A 17,167-nucleotide genomic window follows, 5' to 3' on the forward strand; every position below is an offset into this window, starting at 1 on the left:
TTGACAGCGTTAACGTTCAACAGAGTCGGGTGAATTTAATTTGACAGGGAAAGTTCAAATAGGGTCATGTAAAAAAAACAAAGTAATCGCTGAAGGTTATTATGTAGCAATCGTTAAAAAAAAAACAGTAAGAGTGCTGACGTATCAGGACGGAAACACGTGGGTAAACAGGAAGTGTGTTTGCATTTCGCGGGCACCGTGGAACGACGCGCTGGTGTTGTGGACAGAAATGGCGGGTAAGGGTGACCATTATAACTCTGACAGTTATTTGCAATGACAGTTTTGGGTTTGTATTTGCAGTGGCGATTCTGGAGCAGAGTGTAACGTTTTATGGTAACAGTGGGTTGATCCTTAGGCTTGCATCAGGGGGTTACGTAGTCTTCAAGCTAGCTTGTATGTAGCATAGCCACCACTGTTGCGACAAGCTAACGTTATTTACCTTGAGTTCGATGGCTTCACAAAGTTATAAACTAGGGACCTGAACCCAGGTCTGACAAGTTATTCTGACATTTCACCTCTTCTTACTTAGTCCACCTCTGTATCGTGCTTGGAATCGCGGATGTTGACATTTTGCTAACTGCTAACATGGGGTTCAGCATCTGTGTATAACGTTAGCGTTCCGTTATTCCACATTAGCCATGGCTAATTTGGCTTTGCCCTCGCCTAATTTGTGAACTGACTGTAATCACACAATGCCCTGTATATGCCGAGTTGTAGGTTAACTTCTTAGCTCCATTCGTCTGCTTAATTATTTCGAAAAGTCGTACTTTCTGACAGCGTTGCATAATGCAATGTTAGCTGGGTCTGTAGCTTACTCGCAAGTTGATGTAGTGCTGTCACAGCATGGATTAGCTCTTGATTAAACTAGCTAGGTGTCTAACAACAATAGTCAGGGATAATGTTAATACAACTCGAGATAGTCTCTACTTTAAGTATGTTTCAGTTACCTTTGTTTTTGTAACGACGATATGTATTCCACAGGTGTGAACGCAATGGAGAAGAAGTTGGCGGAGTACAAGTGCGATACCAACGAGGCCATAAGTTTGAAATTAGGTAAGCAGTAATGAACGTAGTTTGTGCAATGTATTGGTCGTCGTTAGTCTGGCCGCACTTGCTGAAATTATTTCCTTCTGTGGATTCAGTTCTGGTAAATGTTCAATGTTCTGTTATAGTTCGGTTTCCAGAGGAGATAGAGGACGAAAGCACAACATTCCACCCCGAATTCACCCACCAGCTCTATGGAGACGAGTGAGTTCTTCTTCATTCATCATTACAGTCTATGGTTCTTCCTTATACTATACTGCTTATATTAGAGTTGTTCAACTATTCAGTGTGCAACAAAAGATATAGTAGCTTGCCTATTAAAATGTTAGTCTTTTCTCTCTATGGTTTTGAGTATTAGTCCTCAAGTAATAGTCTTAAAATTATTAGTTGACAACATATTATATGATAATCTGACCTCTGGTTGGTGGAGTTATGCATAACATTGTGATTTTGGTAATTATTCTGGCAGGCTTAAGACCTGTTTTAATTGTCTGAAGATTACATGAACCATAAGTCTTAATCTGTACTAAGTGTCAGACATTGCACTTGTATTTTCACAGTGAAGTGGCTTTTGGGTACAAAGGACTTCAGATTCAACTGTACTATAGTGCCGGGAACTTGACTACACTCTTCAAAGTGAAATACTCCTCAAAGGTTACAGAGAAGTTTGAGTGTGTTGAGGTAATATGCTTAATCAAATTGTTTAATATGGTTGTCTTATTCTTGACATCACATCCACAGTGGGTTATGGGCTGCACTCACTCAAAACAAAACCACACCACATGGTTGTATAATTTGTTTATTGACATTATAAAACTAGTCTGATGAGCTAAAAGCATTACAGTCTGTAGTTGACGACAGCTGGATTGATTGCCCCTACAAATTACCAGCTGGGTCATATGAAAAAATGACCCAACTAAATGGCTAACTGTTAAGTGTTTCACTTATTTCATTCGTTGTCCATTGGGTTATCCTACGAAGCAAGTTAGACATACCTAAGCTATCCATTAGGGTGTCCTATGAAGCAAGTTCATATCTAAGCATATCAAGGCTACACAAAGCCTTAACCCGGGCTATTAAGTTAAGTGATCCTACAATAGCAATTATGTGTTAAATTTGTAAAACGAGGCTTTCAGCTTAGATCTGTGCATGTTGTCGGTGTTAGGGTGATGTTGGCCAATTTTGAAACGTTGAGATGCACACCTTTATTTAAAAAAAAACTGGGGCCATGACTGGGGCCATGACAGAATCTTATAGGGGATCTACACCAGGCAGGTAACTGAATCGTTCTATTCACGACGCGTTTGCTGCAGCACTTAATAATCACAATAACCAATGGAAGTAGCTACACCAGATGCGACAGTGGTGTGTATGTTGGGGAAAAAATAGACCAGTTTTATAAAATGTATTATACGTGTCGCCAACGGCCTGGTGTAGCTCCCCTGTTACACGTGAGAACTTTGTTTTTCAAGATAATTGATCAGTCAGTAGGCATGTGTTCGTTTTTTACCATCCCAAGGCCGAAGTGGCCACAATGTCAAGATTAAAATAGCAATGGGGGAATGGGCTGCATCTCTGAACGGAGTTGGCTGCTGTGCTTCACCCAGGTGTTAGTTGAGGTGAGGTCCCCATGCTTACCTGTAAAACGCTTTGGGTCCCTGCAAAAGTGATATGTAATGTTTTGTTGTTACTGTGTTTTGCCTCATGGAGAACTGAACACTTGTCACAACTTGTACACTTAGAAAGAATTTTAGTTCTTGCTCAGATGAAGCTGATTTACAGGTTCAGCCATGTTGATGTCAACAATGTTGACTTCCTCCATCCTCTGTGGTGTATAGAGGATCAGATTATATTGTCTTATTCCTTTTTTTATAATCAGTGTCTTATCACTTTCCATTCTCACAATGCAGAGACACATGTAGCGTAGAAGGTAGAAACACTAGAATGTAGTGTTCTGCTGACTGTTTGCCTAGATGTAATTACAGTGCATGAAAATGCACTGTACTGTTCTTCCTAGGCTTCAACTTCTTATTAGAGTGCATGAAAATGCACTCTACTGTTATGCTGTTTATTCTTATTACCGATATTATAGTCTTCAGTCACTTTTTGTGCGTTCAATTCAGCTTCAACCGTTCGACGTAGAAACTTCATTCAAACTGCGCTGCGTAGGTCTTACTTAGGTGACTTCAGCTATGTAATTTTCAACTTTGAAAACTTTATCGTTTAATTTATATGAATTTTTTAAAACATTTTTTCTCCCATAGACTTAACATTGGATTATGACATCACAATGAAGTCGTTGAGCAATTAGAATCTTAAGCCAGGTGTTCAAAGCCACCTGGCAGCAACTCTCTGTCTCAGGCTTTCTGACTCTCTTAAGACAACATATCCTGTTCAACTGTTTCCTCTGCCCACAACTGTTTCAAAATAAAAGTCCTCATCATTTTTGCATTTTCATGCACTCGTAATTTCCTTGGAATTACATCTCTAGTTATTCTTCTTCTAACGCACGCAATTCAGCATCAACCGCTTAACGTAGAAACTCCATTCAAACTATGTCGCGTAGGTCTTACTTACGCGATGTGTGCTTTGTATTTTTCAACTTTGTAACTTTTATACTTTTTAAACTATTAGTTAAAAACTATTACAATTTCCCCCATAGACTTAACATTGCTCATTATGACATCACGGCAGCAATTAGAATCTTATGCCAGGTGGCCGGCCACCTGGGCACCAACTGTCAGTTTCTCTGGCTTTAAGCATACAGTCTCTCTGAAGACTACATATCCTGTTACTGTTTCCTCTGTCCACAACTGTTTCAAAACAAAAGTCCTCACTGTAATAATACACTATTAAATCATTTAACCATTGAAACTACTCAACTATTGAACTGTTCAACCATTCCAACTGTCAGTTATCATCCACTATGCCTCCAGTCAACTACATGAAACCTCCATTTACCTAGCAACCAACATAGCAACCATTAAAATTAAGCGTTTATGACCGTTTCCATAGCAACCAACATGATTATACTGCAGTAACTTCTTGTTTCCTGATAGTGGCCACCATGGATATTCTAGCAACAAATGTTTCAAAATAAAAGTCCTCACTAGCAAGTTATCTAGTTAGCATGGTTAGCATAGTTAGCATAATTAGCATAGTTAGCATTTTTAGCATAACTGCAAAAAATCATCAACTAAGTTAGCTAATCAACCTGGTTAGCATTATTAGCAGATTTAGCATTGTTAGCATAGTTAGCATTTTTAGCATTACCGCTAGAAATCATCGGTTAAGTTAGTTAATCAACCTGGTTAGCATTGTTAGTAAAGTTAGCATTGCTAGCATAATTAGCATTTTTAACGTAACTGCTAGAAATCATTAGCTAAGTTAGCTAATCAACATTTTAACATGAATAGAATTCATTAGTTAAGTTAGAACTGGAATGTTTCATCTTTAAACTGTCTACCTTCACACTATCAACTCTCTGTAAACTATGCAACCACCATGTTTACCCTAGCTACACCTTAGTAACCATATCTACACTATCTATCTATTTTTGCATTTTCATGCACTGGTAATTCCTTGGAATTGCATTTCTAGTTATCCTTAAATATGCAAAGGCAATGTACAGACTAATTGTATGTTTTGTGCTCACTGAAGCCTTTGTCTGTAGAGTCTGGACTACACAGTCCTCAAAAGTGGTGTGTGCGTACTCGTATGTGATTATGCATGTACATGCGGTTGTGTGTGTGCGTGCACACACGCTGTGTTCATGTTTCCTGGCTGTGGTGCAGCTGGAGAAGGCTATTTGCTGAAGGGCTGGGCATAGTTCAATCTGCAGCTGCCTGTCTGTGAGGGGAGGCCCCAGTCAGAGATCAGCAGCACTCAGAGAGCAGAGCAGAGCAGGGTAAACACGCAGCCAGGGCCTGGGCCTGGTGGCCATGGCAGGGGGGAGCACAGGAGGGTTTGCACTCGCCTCGCCTCTCCTCTCCTCCGCTCTGCTCCCCCTGCTCCCTTCCCCTCCTCCCTGCTTGGCTGCCTTCCCCCCTCTATATCTGCACTGGTTCAAATACTCTCATGGAACAGAAGAGGGCATCAGACAGGTGGAAAGAGAGAGAGAGAACCAGAGCCAACACACTACCACTGGGCTTTCTCCTCTATATTGATTTATTGTGTTACTTGTTTATAGTTCCCCTGAGACTTTAAGTTAGAATGGTGTATATTAGTCATTATCACTGATCATTGGCACCGGAAGAAAATTAACTGTTCCATCCATAATATCACAAAGTGGGCAAACAAAAAAATATCAACAATTGGCGATGGCCATGAGAACGCCAGTCAAAATGGCATAATGGTCCAAAACAATAAAACTTGTTAAGACAAAAATGAAATCAAAGCGTTGAATTAGGGGTGCTTAGGCTTTTTTCATGAATTTTAAAGCAGATCTTTGTTTAAATCAAACAAGCTTTGTGTTTAGCATTATAACTGCCATTGTCAACTCCCATACTACAGATAATATCCCATTCCAAAATGGACAAAAAACTTCTGAAGGTGCATTGTGAGCTAATATCATCTTGGAATAATGGCCCCCTTTGTGGGAAGATTGTGCAATTTGTATGTGGCATGTAGGAGAGATCTCGGGCAATATGACTTGTTTGTCCTTGGCCTTTTATGTCCGTCCCTTATCCCTCTGCAACGCAGTTGAACAATTACAATGGTGAAGTGGCATTCAGCTGCAGGTGCATTACTTCCAGTTGGATATTAGCTGATGTCTGAAAGGAGGGGAATTAGCAGCGTGTTGCACTAGCCCTTTTGTAGGGCATTTTGTTCGGGCCTTCTTCATTTCCCTGTTTTGAATGGCGAGCAGCAAGGGTCTCTGCACAAAACTAATGCCTATCACACATGTAAATGGTGTGAAAGGGCTGCTTAGCAAGTTAATACAAAGTGTTCTCATGTCAATCCCGCTGGAAATGGATACAATGCAAACATTACAGCTGAACTCACGGCACATTCTGCTGGGTAAAAAAATTTCAAAGGGGGTGGCGGGGGCCGAGGCTTGGGCGGGGGAGGAGGGTGTCCATTGTCCATACGTCTCTTTGAATCGCCGGGGCAGATTCGTTTGATTGAGTTCACTCGCCAGGATTAGTGGAGAGGAGGCTATTATTGATGCCCGGGTTTTGTTAAGTTGAGATCAATTCATTAAATTTTATTGCCCAGTGAGAAGCAGAGATGCATTATTGTGGGGGACTTCATCAAATATTCATGGTTTAAGATAAGTAGTAAATGTATTGAATTAAGTGGTCTTTCACCAGGGGTGGAGGGGGGAGGGAGACCTCCGCCTCTGCTCAGCTGACAGTCTTAATTGCCTAATGGCTTCCCTTTCTGCCCCACAAAAATATGTATTCTTTCACTTTAATTCCACGTGCTCTGTGTCAGTCAGGCCGTGCAGTATACCCTAATGACCGAACAATGCTAACATATTCTGTTGCATGTCCTTTGTGATTGCATGTGCGGCCGTGCTTAGCAAGGGTACAGAAGTTGTGTCCGCGTCTCCCCTCCCAGACCGCCTGATTGCTACATTGATTGCTCTTTATAACGATGCCCATGGAACCTTGTGCAGCTTTGAATTTGCTGTGTCCCTTTCTTTCTTTCTTTCTTTCTTTCTTGCAGTCTTTCTTTTTCTAACAAGTGCCTCTTCTCGTTTTAAATAAGTGGCCATGATTAGACCTATTGTGTTAATTATCTTTAAGGGTTGTTCTTTGCCTTGGCTTGCCATGGGATATTCAGCAGCAGTTCCTGGCCGAGGTTTGATCAGAGTCTCTTATCGCCACCATTGGGCATCCCTAGGCCATGGGTGCTGATCTACTAATGCTAAAATCACTCAAAATCAACTTTTTTTTCCTTTTTTTTTTTCTGTCTTTGGAACTAATTGTGTTTTCAAGGAAAGTAAAAATAACCTTTTGCTTGTGTGTGTCTTTCTGGTGTGTGTGTGTGTGTGTGTTTCTAGCCTGATGACGTGGAAGGAAAGATCCGTGAGATCATCCCACAGGGTTTCTGTGGCAATACGGACGACTTCATCTCGCTGCTGGAGAAAGAGGCCAACTTCACGCCCTTTGGCACCCTGATCCACACATACAGCCTTCACAACGAGGAGGCCGGCGAGGACCTCACCTATCAGATCCATAAAGTAGGTCCCCAGTGTGCCGTTTGAATGCCTGCTGCCCTCAGACACGGTGCTAATGTGGTACAACGAATGCTTTTAGCCGCTGCTCTCAACCTTCTCATCTGCTAGGCTGCACACAGTCGGTAACTAAATCAGTCTGGTCAGACCACGTGTTGATTATGCTGTAATGGTACGATAAACATGTCATTTATGTCGTAGAGGCCAGATTTGAAAGAAGGTCAACATTTCCACTGGGTTTCCAAAAGGTCCTCTTCTAGTTGTCACCATTTTGGCTTTATTTTTCATTATTCCATTCTCTGTGATGCTGGGAAGCCCAAGCACAGATGGCCCATCGCTCACTTCCCCCCTGTCCATAGAAAGGGGGCACACGTAGATATGTTTCATATTCTCAGCAGTATGGATGTAGGAGGTAGTACAGGAATCTTGAGAATAGCAACAAAAGAACTTCCCTCATGAACGCAGAACGGAGTCGGCTTCAGTTTAATGAGGTTGTAGCCACAAAACAGAATTGGAATTATGTGCATTCCACACAGTGGAATTTTGGTTGCTCATAGAAGCCTAGTACAGCAACTCCCTGTTACTTTCAGGCAGTTTTACATAGCTCGCATTATACCTAACACTATTATTAAAAGCATGCGGTGAAGTTTGCAGTGCCATGATGCTGATTGTGGAGTCCTATTGCAGGGCCTCTGCCCTGGTGTGTGCTGGAGATGGTAATGGATCCGATGCTGCTCTGTGTGTGGCTTCTCCCCGCAGGTGGAGCTGTCCAGCCCTGGCTTCCGCGAGTACCACGAGCGGCTGCAGACCTTTCTCATGTGGTTCATCGAGACGGCCAGCTTCATCGACGTGGACGATGACCGCTGGGACTTCTTCCTGGTGTGGGTATCTCCTCCAGGCCACAGACACACAGGCTCCCCTCAGCCCACCCCATGCCACCCCCCACATTCCCTGGACAGGGCCCAGTGGCCCTCTTTGTGGTGCTGCCGCCCAATTACCAGGCCGCTTTAATTACCCCTCCCCCTCCTCCGCTTAGAGGTGAATTGTTGATCTGCTGAGAGCACCCCCTTTTGTGCCCCAGCCACTTTTCATTTTTTTGGCCCATTTTTGTCTGGGCCGCGAGCTGAATTGAATACTGTTGTCTTTTGAAACACTGAATGGAATCTCAAACAGTAAAAAGAGCCTCTGCTAGTGTTTTCTTTTGCTTGGCACCTATTAATCTGGACAATGGACAAATGGACTGAAGTGATTTGGAGAGGCTAGACACCCCCGCCTCCTTCCTCCCCATCCCCCTCCACCTCCCTCCCCCCATCCACCCCATCCTATCCTAAGTTGCAGTGCTCCAATTAAGTACATAATGCATTCAGCCCATAGCAGGTGTACCAATTGGGTCTGCTAGCTTGCAGCATGCTGACACTGAAAACCGGGGCAGTAGAATGGGGGTGGGTGGGCTTGTGAGGGCTGGGGGGGGTAAAATGGACTCCACATGGGCAGTGTGCCTGTAATTGACCTGCTTTGCCTGTGTGTTTCATCTGCAGATTTGAGAAGTACAATAAGGACGGGGAGACTCTCTTCGCGACTGTTGGCTACATGACAGTTTATAATTACTATGTGTACCCAGACAAAACCCGACCACGTGTAAGGTAATTGCCCGGGAAGCACGTGCCTTCTTCTTTTGTGCTGTACAAGGGAGAAAGGGAAGAGAAAATTATACATTTCTGTCTTCCTTGTCCTGAAATGTCCCAAATTACTGGCTTATGTATCCAATAAACCAGCCTGGTTTTGTTACGGCAAGGGTGATCAGCATCCTTATTTAAAAAATAATAAAACAAGTAGTGTTGTTTTTTCCTGCACTGGCTATGATCCATTGATAGGCATGCAATTGTAACTTTTCATTAAGTCTACTACCGTTGAATGAATGAATTGAGTGTGGCCTTTGATGATAATTGAATAGGTTTGCCCCACAGCATGTTGTCTGTATTGCCACACACACACACACACACACACACACATACATCCATACACAGACACACACACACTTGATATGGATAAAAAGCAAACTAGTCATCAGCTTTGCACTGTTAAAAACCTTGTTCTGTCTTTAAGTGATGTGTATGAGTTAGCAGGCACTGGGCACTGGGATCCCTTGCGCTTCACTTCTTTCTGTTTTTACGGCCCGATGTTTAGCTGCCGTGAGGCTGTTAGAGTACCCAGACAAACCCAAGTGTGGCCCATCAGTGCTGGAGTGTAGTGGACCGGTGCTCTGGAGCAGAGGTCAGGAAGGCTGCGCTTTCATGTCTTTGTGTGTGTGTGTGTGTGTGTCTCCTCTGTGAACAGCCAAATGCTGATCCTGCCCCCGTTCCAGGGAGAGGGCCACGGAGCCCAGCTGCTGGAGACCGTGCACCGGTTCTACTGCAACTCCTCTAAAGTACAGGACATCACAGGCAAGTGGAGTGTGTGTGTGTGTGTGTGTTTGTGTGTGTGTGTGTGTGTTTTATGAGAGAAAGAGACTTGGAGACTAAGAAATAGTGTTCCTATACACTAATCCAGCGAAACACGGAAGTAACGCAGCGCCGCCATTACTGCGTGGCTGGCTGCTAAGAAATTAGCCCGTTGGTTCCATAGGCGCCTGTTGCAGAGGTTAGCTGTAATTAATACACGTCTTAATACCTTATGTTGTTAATAAATTGCCTTCATCGGTAAGTTTTGGCCACAGTCTGACATCATTTACCCAATGTTCCCCTTCACCTGACATTTTCTGTCATGAGCAGGATCTCTTGTTAGACATTCTCTGACAGGATGCTTTCATTGAAAAGCACAGGCAAGTGTCACTCCTCACACTCCGCAGGCACGCAGTATTGGCGATATTCAAGATGGCAGCGCCCATAAAGTTCGCGCTGGATTAGTGTATAGTGTATTAGTGTATAGTAGTAGTCTTTTTTGTGAGTTAAGAAACATCTCTAACATGCCAGTTGTGAAACAGTTTTCTCCTTCACTTTTCTCGCCCAGTCAGACGCACGCAGCAGCACTGAGCTGCAAAGACAGCAGTGTTCATGTATATATAAGCCCCCCCCCCCCATCTGGCTGAAAGAGGGTGCGGGGTTGTGCTGGAGGTTTCCTGTAGCGGGGCACTTGTTGACCGTAGAATTAGGCCCTCGTCAGCCCCGCTCAGCACAGCGCTCTCAGGCGAGAGCCGGAGTGGGGGTCGGAGGGATGTAAATTGCGAGCTCGTTTCCAGCGCAAATGTGCTTGCCACATGCTGACACAATCACACTCTCAACAATGGCGCAATTATTAATTTTTTTCCCCCTCTCCCTCCTTGCGTCAGGAGCCAGTGCGGCCGAATTAGCCTTCAGCAAGACTTAAAAAGCACCGAGTGGCTGTGTCCCTTCCCCAGCTCGTATCAAAAGGAAGCTTTTCAAAAGGACCAACCTTTACCTAGTTTCCCCTCCTTTCTCTAACTGTCTGTGCTAAAGACGTGGATGTTTTGCATGATACAGAAAGCTCAGCTGTGCCAATTGGGCCGAGTACAGTGTTTCTCTTGTCCCCTTTGCAGCCGAGGACCCGTCAGAGAGCTACGTGAAGCTGCGCGACTTTGTCCTGGTCAAGCTGTGCCAGACGCTGGCGTCCTTCTCCACCGACAAACTCTCCCTGGGCTTCAGCGAGGACATGGCCACCGAGGCTCAGGAGAAGTTAAAGATAAACAAGGTAGTTTACCGCAGGGAACACACACACACACACACATACACACACACTCAAACAACACAACACAACAAGGCAGACAAAGCCCAAAAGTTGTTGGATCTGTGAAAAGTACTTTTTTAGCTCTTTATTTGATTTTATTTGATTCTTTTCCTTGCCTGTTCTGCATGCCGTGTCCCCATTCTCTGCTGGACCTGCATAATCCCATGGCCATTAGAGCAGGAAGCCCACCCCGTGAATTCACCTTAAAGTGGCCTCCGTCCGCGTGCGCTTCTCTCTCCCCTCTCAGGGCACTATTTAGCAGCCCCAATTATATCACAGGTTTCTCGCCTCCCTCTTGCTTCTTGGTGATTATCACAGCCTGATGTCCGTAACATGGCAGGATAAAGTGAATGTATTTTGTGTGTGTGTGTGTGTGTGTGTGTGTGTGTGTGTGTGTGTGTGTGTGTGTGTGTGTGTGTGTGTGTGTGTGTGTGTGTGTGTGTGTGTGTGTGTGTGTGTGTGTGTGTGTGTGTGTGTGTGTGTGTGTGTGTGTGTGTGTGTGTGTGTGTGTGTGTGTGTGTGTGTGTGTGTGTGTGTGTGTGTGTGTGTGTGTGTTCCATACTGCTGCTGCCCACACACCTTTTGCATTTTATGCTCATGAACATTTCTGTGGCTGCATTTCCTTTTCCCGTTTAGAAACATGCCAGACGGGTGTATGAAATCTTGCGTTTGCGAGCAACGGACATGAGCATCGAGGAGAAGGCCAAAGCATTCCGACTGGAGGTCAAGAAACGGTTATTTGGGCCCTACAAGGTATGTGCTGATCAGCTATGCGCTCCGTTTCTCCTACGGCTTTACCTTCTGATCCCGTGTTGTCGGAGAAACACAAGTAGCTGAATGTACACAACCTGAATTATGGTCGTCATATGTCCGTAAAAGCCTCGGTACAGAAACATCAGCTACTGTGAACTAACTGGAGAGAATGTTCTCATGGTTTTGGGTAGTGTTTCTGAGAGTAAGATAACATTTGAATACACAGATTACTCATGTACTTCTATATCCTATAAGGAAAAGGGTTGCCCTATACAGATGCAGTTTCCATTGTTCCGTTGTGTCAGGGTCCCTGTTTGGCTCCAGATCCTGCTCTGTGCTGCTGGGCCTCTGCTCCAGCCTAGCAGCTTCCAAACGTGTGCAGACACTAATTGCTCTGTGTGGATTTATCTCATTTAAAGAAGTAAATTATTCATCCCTCCCCTCCAATGGGAGAAACCTGGTGGAGGGCTGCGGCTGTAGTCTTGGCTGCACAATGGGTCACACCAGGAGGCTGTTGATGCTCCCAAGGGACTTGTTTCCATTCAGGCCAGGGCCATTATTTAGGATTTGCATCTCATTGCGCTAAGTAATTTACAGGGAGGAATGTGTCTGCCAGTCCAGTCCAGCCCAGCGCAGGCCACCCTCCCCATGCTGCCAGTGGGGAGAACCTGAGCAACAAGTCCCCTGATAATCACCACGCCACACCACGCCGCTCTGCTGCCAGCACAGCACACCTCCTAGCCTGGAGCTGCACTTCACTTACAGCTACAGCTGTTATCTCTGCTTACATTTTGGTTTGGTTGTCGTGCTCTCATAGATATTTTTATTTTTATTATTATGATATTATTTAAAGCGGTTTTATTATGGCTTAGGCCAATGCTGTGTCTATTTACACAATGCAGGGTATTTTTTCCCCCCAGGATGATGATTTTGTAACTTTGATGTGCTCAACCAGATTTCCACTGCCTGTGAATTCTTTCCTTTTGTCTGCAGTGTAGCCACTGACCGTATTTTAACGTCTCCAGTATAAACTGAGCAATCTGCAGCATAGTTGTGCTCTTTGAGAAACTTAAACATTTAGTCCCAAAAATTCAACATGTGGTCCTTCTCTGACGACTCTCTCCGAGCAACATATCAGGTCGACACTAACCAGTGGAGAATTGTTGACAGCAGCCTAACCACATTTTGAAAAGCAAGGGGGAAAAAGTGGGGCTGCGGGATGTGGGGGGTGGGATGGAGGAGGAAGTTGGAATTGCCTGGGAGAGCAGAGCGGAGGATCTGGTGGCCAGATGCAGCTTTTTCTCTGAGGGAGGTTTGGCCAGTAGTTGGATGCTACAGCTCCCCTTTCTTTGTGAATGTGTTGGCGATTACATGTTTCCACCGTGTGTGTGTGTGTGTGTGTGTGTGTGTGTGTGTGTGTGTGTGTGTGTGTGTGTGTGTGTGTGTGTGTGTGTGTGTGTGTGTGTGTGTGTGTGTGTGTGTGTGTGTGTGTGTGTGTGTGTGTGTGTGTGTGTGTGTGTGTGTGTGTGTGTGTGTGTGTGTGTGTGTGTGTGTGTGTGTGTGTGTGTGTGTGTGTGTCTTTTGCATGTACTGCTGTGGGACGTACGAGTGAGGAATCTTGGTCCATAGCCAAAGCCTTTCAGCACTCTTGCCGACTCAATTACAGTGTTCCCCACGTCACCTTTCTCTTTCTCTCACACACACACTCTTTCTTTCTCTCTCTCTCTTTACCTCTCCCTCTCTCTCTCTCTCTCACACACATACACACACTCTTTCTCTCTCTCTGTCTCTCACTCTTTCTATTCTCTTCTCTCTTTCCCTCTGTGTCTCTTTCTTTCTTTCTTTCTTTCTCTCTCTCTCTCTCCTCTTCTCTCTCCCTCTCTCTCTGTCTGTCTGTCTCTCTCTGGGGTAGCCCAAAGCTCTAATGAAATACAGTGAAGTCTGACTGCTGCTGGTGGAGGAAGGCTTCCATTTGTTTTTGCCCAACATTAGCATCATGGGTGAATTTATAGTAAACATTATTTGTGTTGTTCCTGTGTAGCCATTGATGTTTTCGATTTGTATCTCTGAAGTCTAACGTGTGTGTGTGTGTGTGTGTGTGTGTGTGTGTCTCTGTGTCTCTGTGTGTGCATGCAGAAAAACCAGAGAGAGCTGACCAAAATGAGGAAGTGTCTGCGGCCAGAAGAGCTGGCGTCCCAGGTGAACCAGATGGACACCCAGCTGCAGCACGAGGAGCTGGAGCGCAGCTACCAGGAAGTGCTCGGGGATTACCGCAGGATCATCGAACGGCTAGCACGGGCCTAATACACGTACTCACACACTCACACACTCACACACACACACACACACACACACACACACACACACACACACACACACACACACTCACACCTTTATGTTCTCTACTCAATGATTATGACGAGAGTGTGTATGTGTGCGTGTATGTATCAGTGGACTCGCTCCCTACAGCGGGAGAGGACTTTCCCCATGTCCCACATGTCGTCATTCGCTGCGTGACATTTTTGTGATTGGTACATCATCTACAGGTCATAGTCAGACATCATAGACATCTCAGCCCTCTCAGGATTTAAAATAAAAAGAGACAAATTTACTTTTTGTATGTGAGAACCAGTATTTCTTTTTCAGAATATATGTGGTGAAGGTCTTTTCCTCTCTTGTGAAGACGAGTAGATTTTGAAGCACTTCATATTGAAAATAAAATGTTTTGTACATTCCTCTGTGATGGTGTCTTTTTCAGCCATTTTCAAGACTATTGGAAAAACGACAAGTTGTCATGTATCGCAGCTGGCGTCTAAGAGCATGAGGTTCTCTGGTCCTCGTGTAACTGAATTAAGGCATTACACCCCCTCCACAGTTACGCTCATCCCCAACACGCTGTGCCATTAATGTTTGATCAGGAGATGCTGAGCTAAGGGTCAGTGCCCTGGTGCCCTAAAAACTTTTCCATATTGGTCGGCATGGGTTAAAAAACAAGCATATCCCAATGGCAATGCCAAGATCTATTAGGCCAGATGAATGATCATCTAGTTTAGTAAGCCATAGTGAACTAAATCAATTTACATTACAATTTCTTTTTGTGCACCCTCTTGTGGCTAATGTAACTTCTGATTGCGCAGTGTTGAGTGTTTCACTAATGACCGTTATGCCTATCAATTTAAAACCTCTTTGCCATTGCACAGTCCACTTACACGGATCATTGTGATGAATAACCATCTCTGCTGGTACTTTTACACATTGCAGTTAAAAAATTAAGGTCTCTGGGTTAATTTTCATTTTTCCTCCTCTTCAGATGTAACACGGAGAACCCAGAATACTTGACCATGTCTCGTATTAATTGAATCCACTTATGTCCCGCTGGCCTCTCCTGCCTTCGCTGGCTTTATTCCTTTGTTGTGGAGCAGCTCTTTAAATTGAGGAACTGTTACAGACTATTGCGAGAGCTATTTTTATTTATTTATTTTTGTATTAATATTCTGGCATTGCCCTTGTAAATCAGAAGAATGTAGAACTTTTGCTGTCCTTCACTTGTCCCCATGTACAGTGCCTATAGAAAGTAATCATACCCTTTTGAAATAGTTACTTTGTCTTACAGGCTGAAATCAAAACCCATTTTAAAAAAAAATCTTTTCCAGTTTTATCTACAAATTTAGCAGTACAACATCAAAATAACGAAAAAAAAGTCAACAGTTCTGAAAATTAATAAAAAAGTAGAAAATCACCGCTCATCCGTGTGAGGTGCAGGATTAAGAGTGACTGGATATTTTAAAGAAGAATACCCCCCCCCCCCAGGATTAAGAGTGACTGGATATTTTAAAGAAGAATCCGCACACTTCAAGTCTTTGTGCAAAAATAGCTTTACTGATACTGACTTGCTAGCTTTCGGTCGTTAGACCTTCATCAGGCAGAGTCCTAACGACCGAAAGCTAGCAAGTCAGTATCAGTAAAGCTATTTTTGCACAAAGACTTGAAGTGTGCGGATTCTTCTTTAAAAAATGAAAATGAATAAAAAAAATAATAAAAACTAGAATAACAGGGTTGGAAAAGTCATCATACCCCTGACTTAATACTTGGTAGAGCTTCCTTTTGCTTTCATTACAGCCATCAATCTGTTAGGATGTCTCTATTATAGCTTTGCACGCCTAGATTGGGGAATATTTGGGTTAAAAATGGGTTAAAGGCGCAGGTTACTTGCTCTCCATGTGTGTGTGCTTGTGATGTAGGCCTAGCCTAAGCAATCTTGGCGCAGTATAAAAACAGTTAGAGCCTACAATTTTATGCTAGCAGTAGAGGTGTTGGGCCTACAATGTCACTTTGGGTAGCGAGGGGGAGAGGTAATCTGATTCCATTTCGAACTGAAAAATCAACAACCTTGAAGCGGCATCCTCTTCAATCAGCATTAATATCAGTAGATTACATGATTCATTATTTTGTACATAGGCCCAGGGGACTGGTATCATCAAGTAGGCCTATACTAAGTAATTTAGGTTTAAATTATGTACACTCTCAAACCAATTTGTTGGAAACGACACACTGTGTTCGCCCTATCTGAAAAAGTTATTTTCAACCCATATTGTGTAACACATAACAAAAGCAATGTGTTGGAAGCAACACAAACTGTTGTCCATATCTGGGGGGTATTCCAAGTATGTGGTTTAGTGGTTTTGGTTGGAGAATGAAGTCGTACAGCTCATCTATTAGGAGGTTTACCACTTACTCAGAGATAACTTACTCAGGTTTGTCACTAAACCACGTCCTTGGAATACCCCCGGACACAGATGGGTTAAAAACAATATAAGTTTAGCTATTTTCAGCTCTTATTCAGTAACAAATAACAAAAGCAATGTGTTGGAAATAACGCAAACTGTGTTGTCCTTATCTGGATACAGAGGTGTGTTGTTTTCAACACATTCATTTTAAGAGTGTCGTCGTCACTCCATGCTATGTGCTCTGTATATTTTTATAATTGCCAATCACTTCCCTGTAGTGACAATAAAATGAAATGCAATTTATGAACCAAATCAAATTAGCAGAATTGAATCCAACAGAAGTAAGCTTGTGAACGATTCCCAACAAGGTGTGAGTGGGACATTGTCACATAATGACAGAACTCGGCGAAAAATGATTTTGTGCTTAAATTGTCCCTAGGGACTAAAATGTACTATTGTTGGGTACTCTGGGGTTAAAAGCGTAATCTGTGATTCAGATTCAGTTTATTTTTTGCTCACTTCAGTTAGTTTGCTCATTCTGGCCCTCTAACTGGCCATGCTGTGTGCCCAGGCAGCAAACAAACATTGTGGCCCAGACCAGACTGTAAACGATTCTGGCCGCATCATCAAGGGCACTGGATGTTTAACCTGCTGTAGATATCAATGACTAGTCTGAAGACCTCAGTCATTTGCATTTGGTGAATTTTCTTTTTTGTGT

At 43.6% G+C, this 17,167-nt stretch overlaps 1 protein-coding gene across 1 annotated transcript; it reads left to right on the forward strand.

Annotated features, from left to right (window-relative positions):
* Positions 1-140: 140 nt before the first annotated feature.
* hat1 (histone acetyltransferase 1) lies at positions 141-14,457 on the forward strand. Its single transcript, XM_062533814.1, has 11 exons — positions 141-236; positions 982-1,053; positions 1,173-1,248; positions 1,605-1,725; positions 7,052-7,231; positions 7,985-8,106; positions 8,764-8,868; positions 9,563-9,669; positions 10,782-10,933; positions 11,606-11,722; positions 13,859-14,457. The coding sequence occupies exons 1-11, from the start codon at positions 230-232 to the stop codon at positions 14,024-14,026; spliced, it is 1,227 nt and encodes a 408-aa protein (XP_062389798.1). The 5' UTR covers positions 141-229; the 3' UTR covers positions 14,027-14,457.
* The last annotated feature ends 2,710 nt before the right edge of the window (positions 14,458-17,167 follow it).

Source organism: Sardina pilchardus, chromosome 4 (assembly GCF_963854185.1).
Source record: "Sardina pilchardus chromosome 4, fSarPil1.1, whole genome shotgun sequence".
In the NCBI taxonomy this organism is placed as follows: domain Eukaryota; kingdom Metazoa; phylum Chordata; class Actinopteri; order Clupeiformes; family Clupeidae; genus Sardina; species Sardina pilchardus.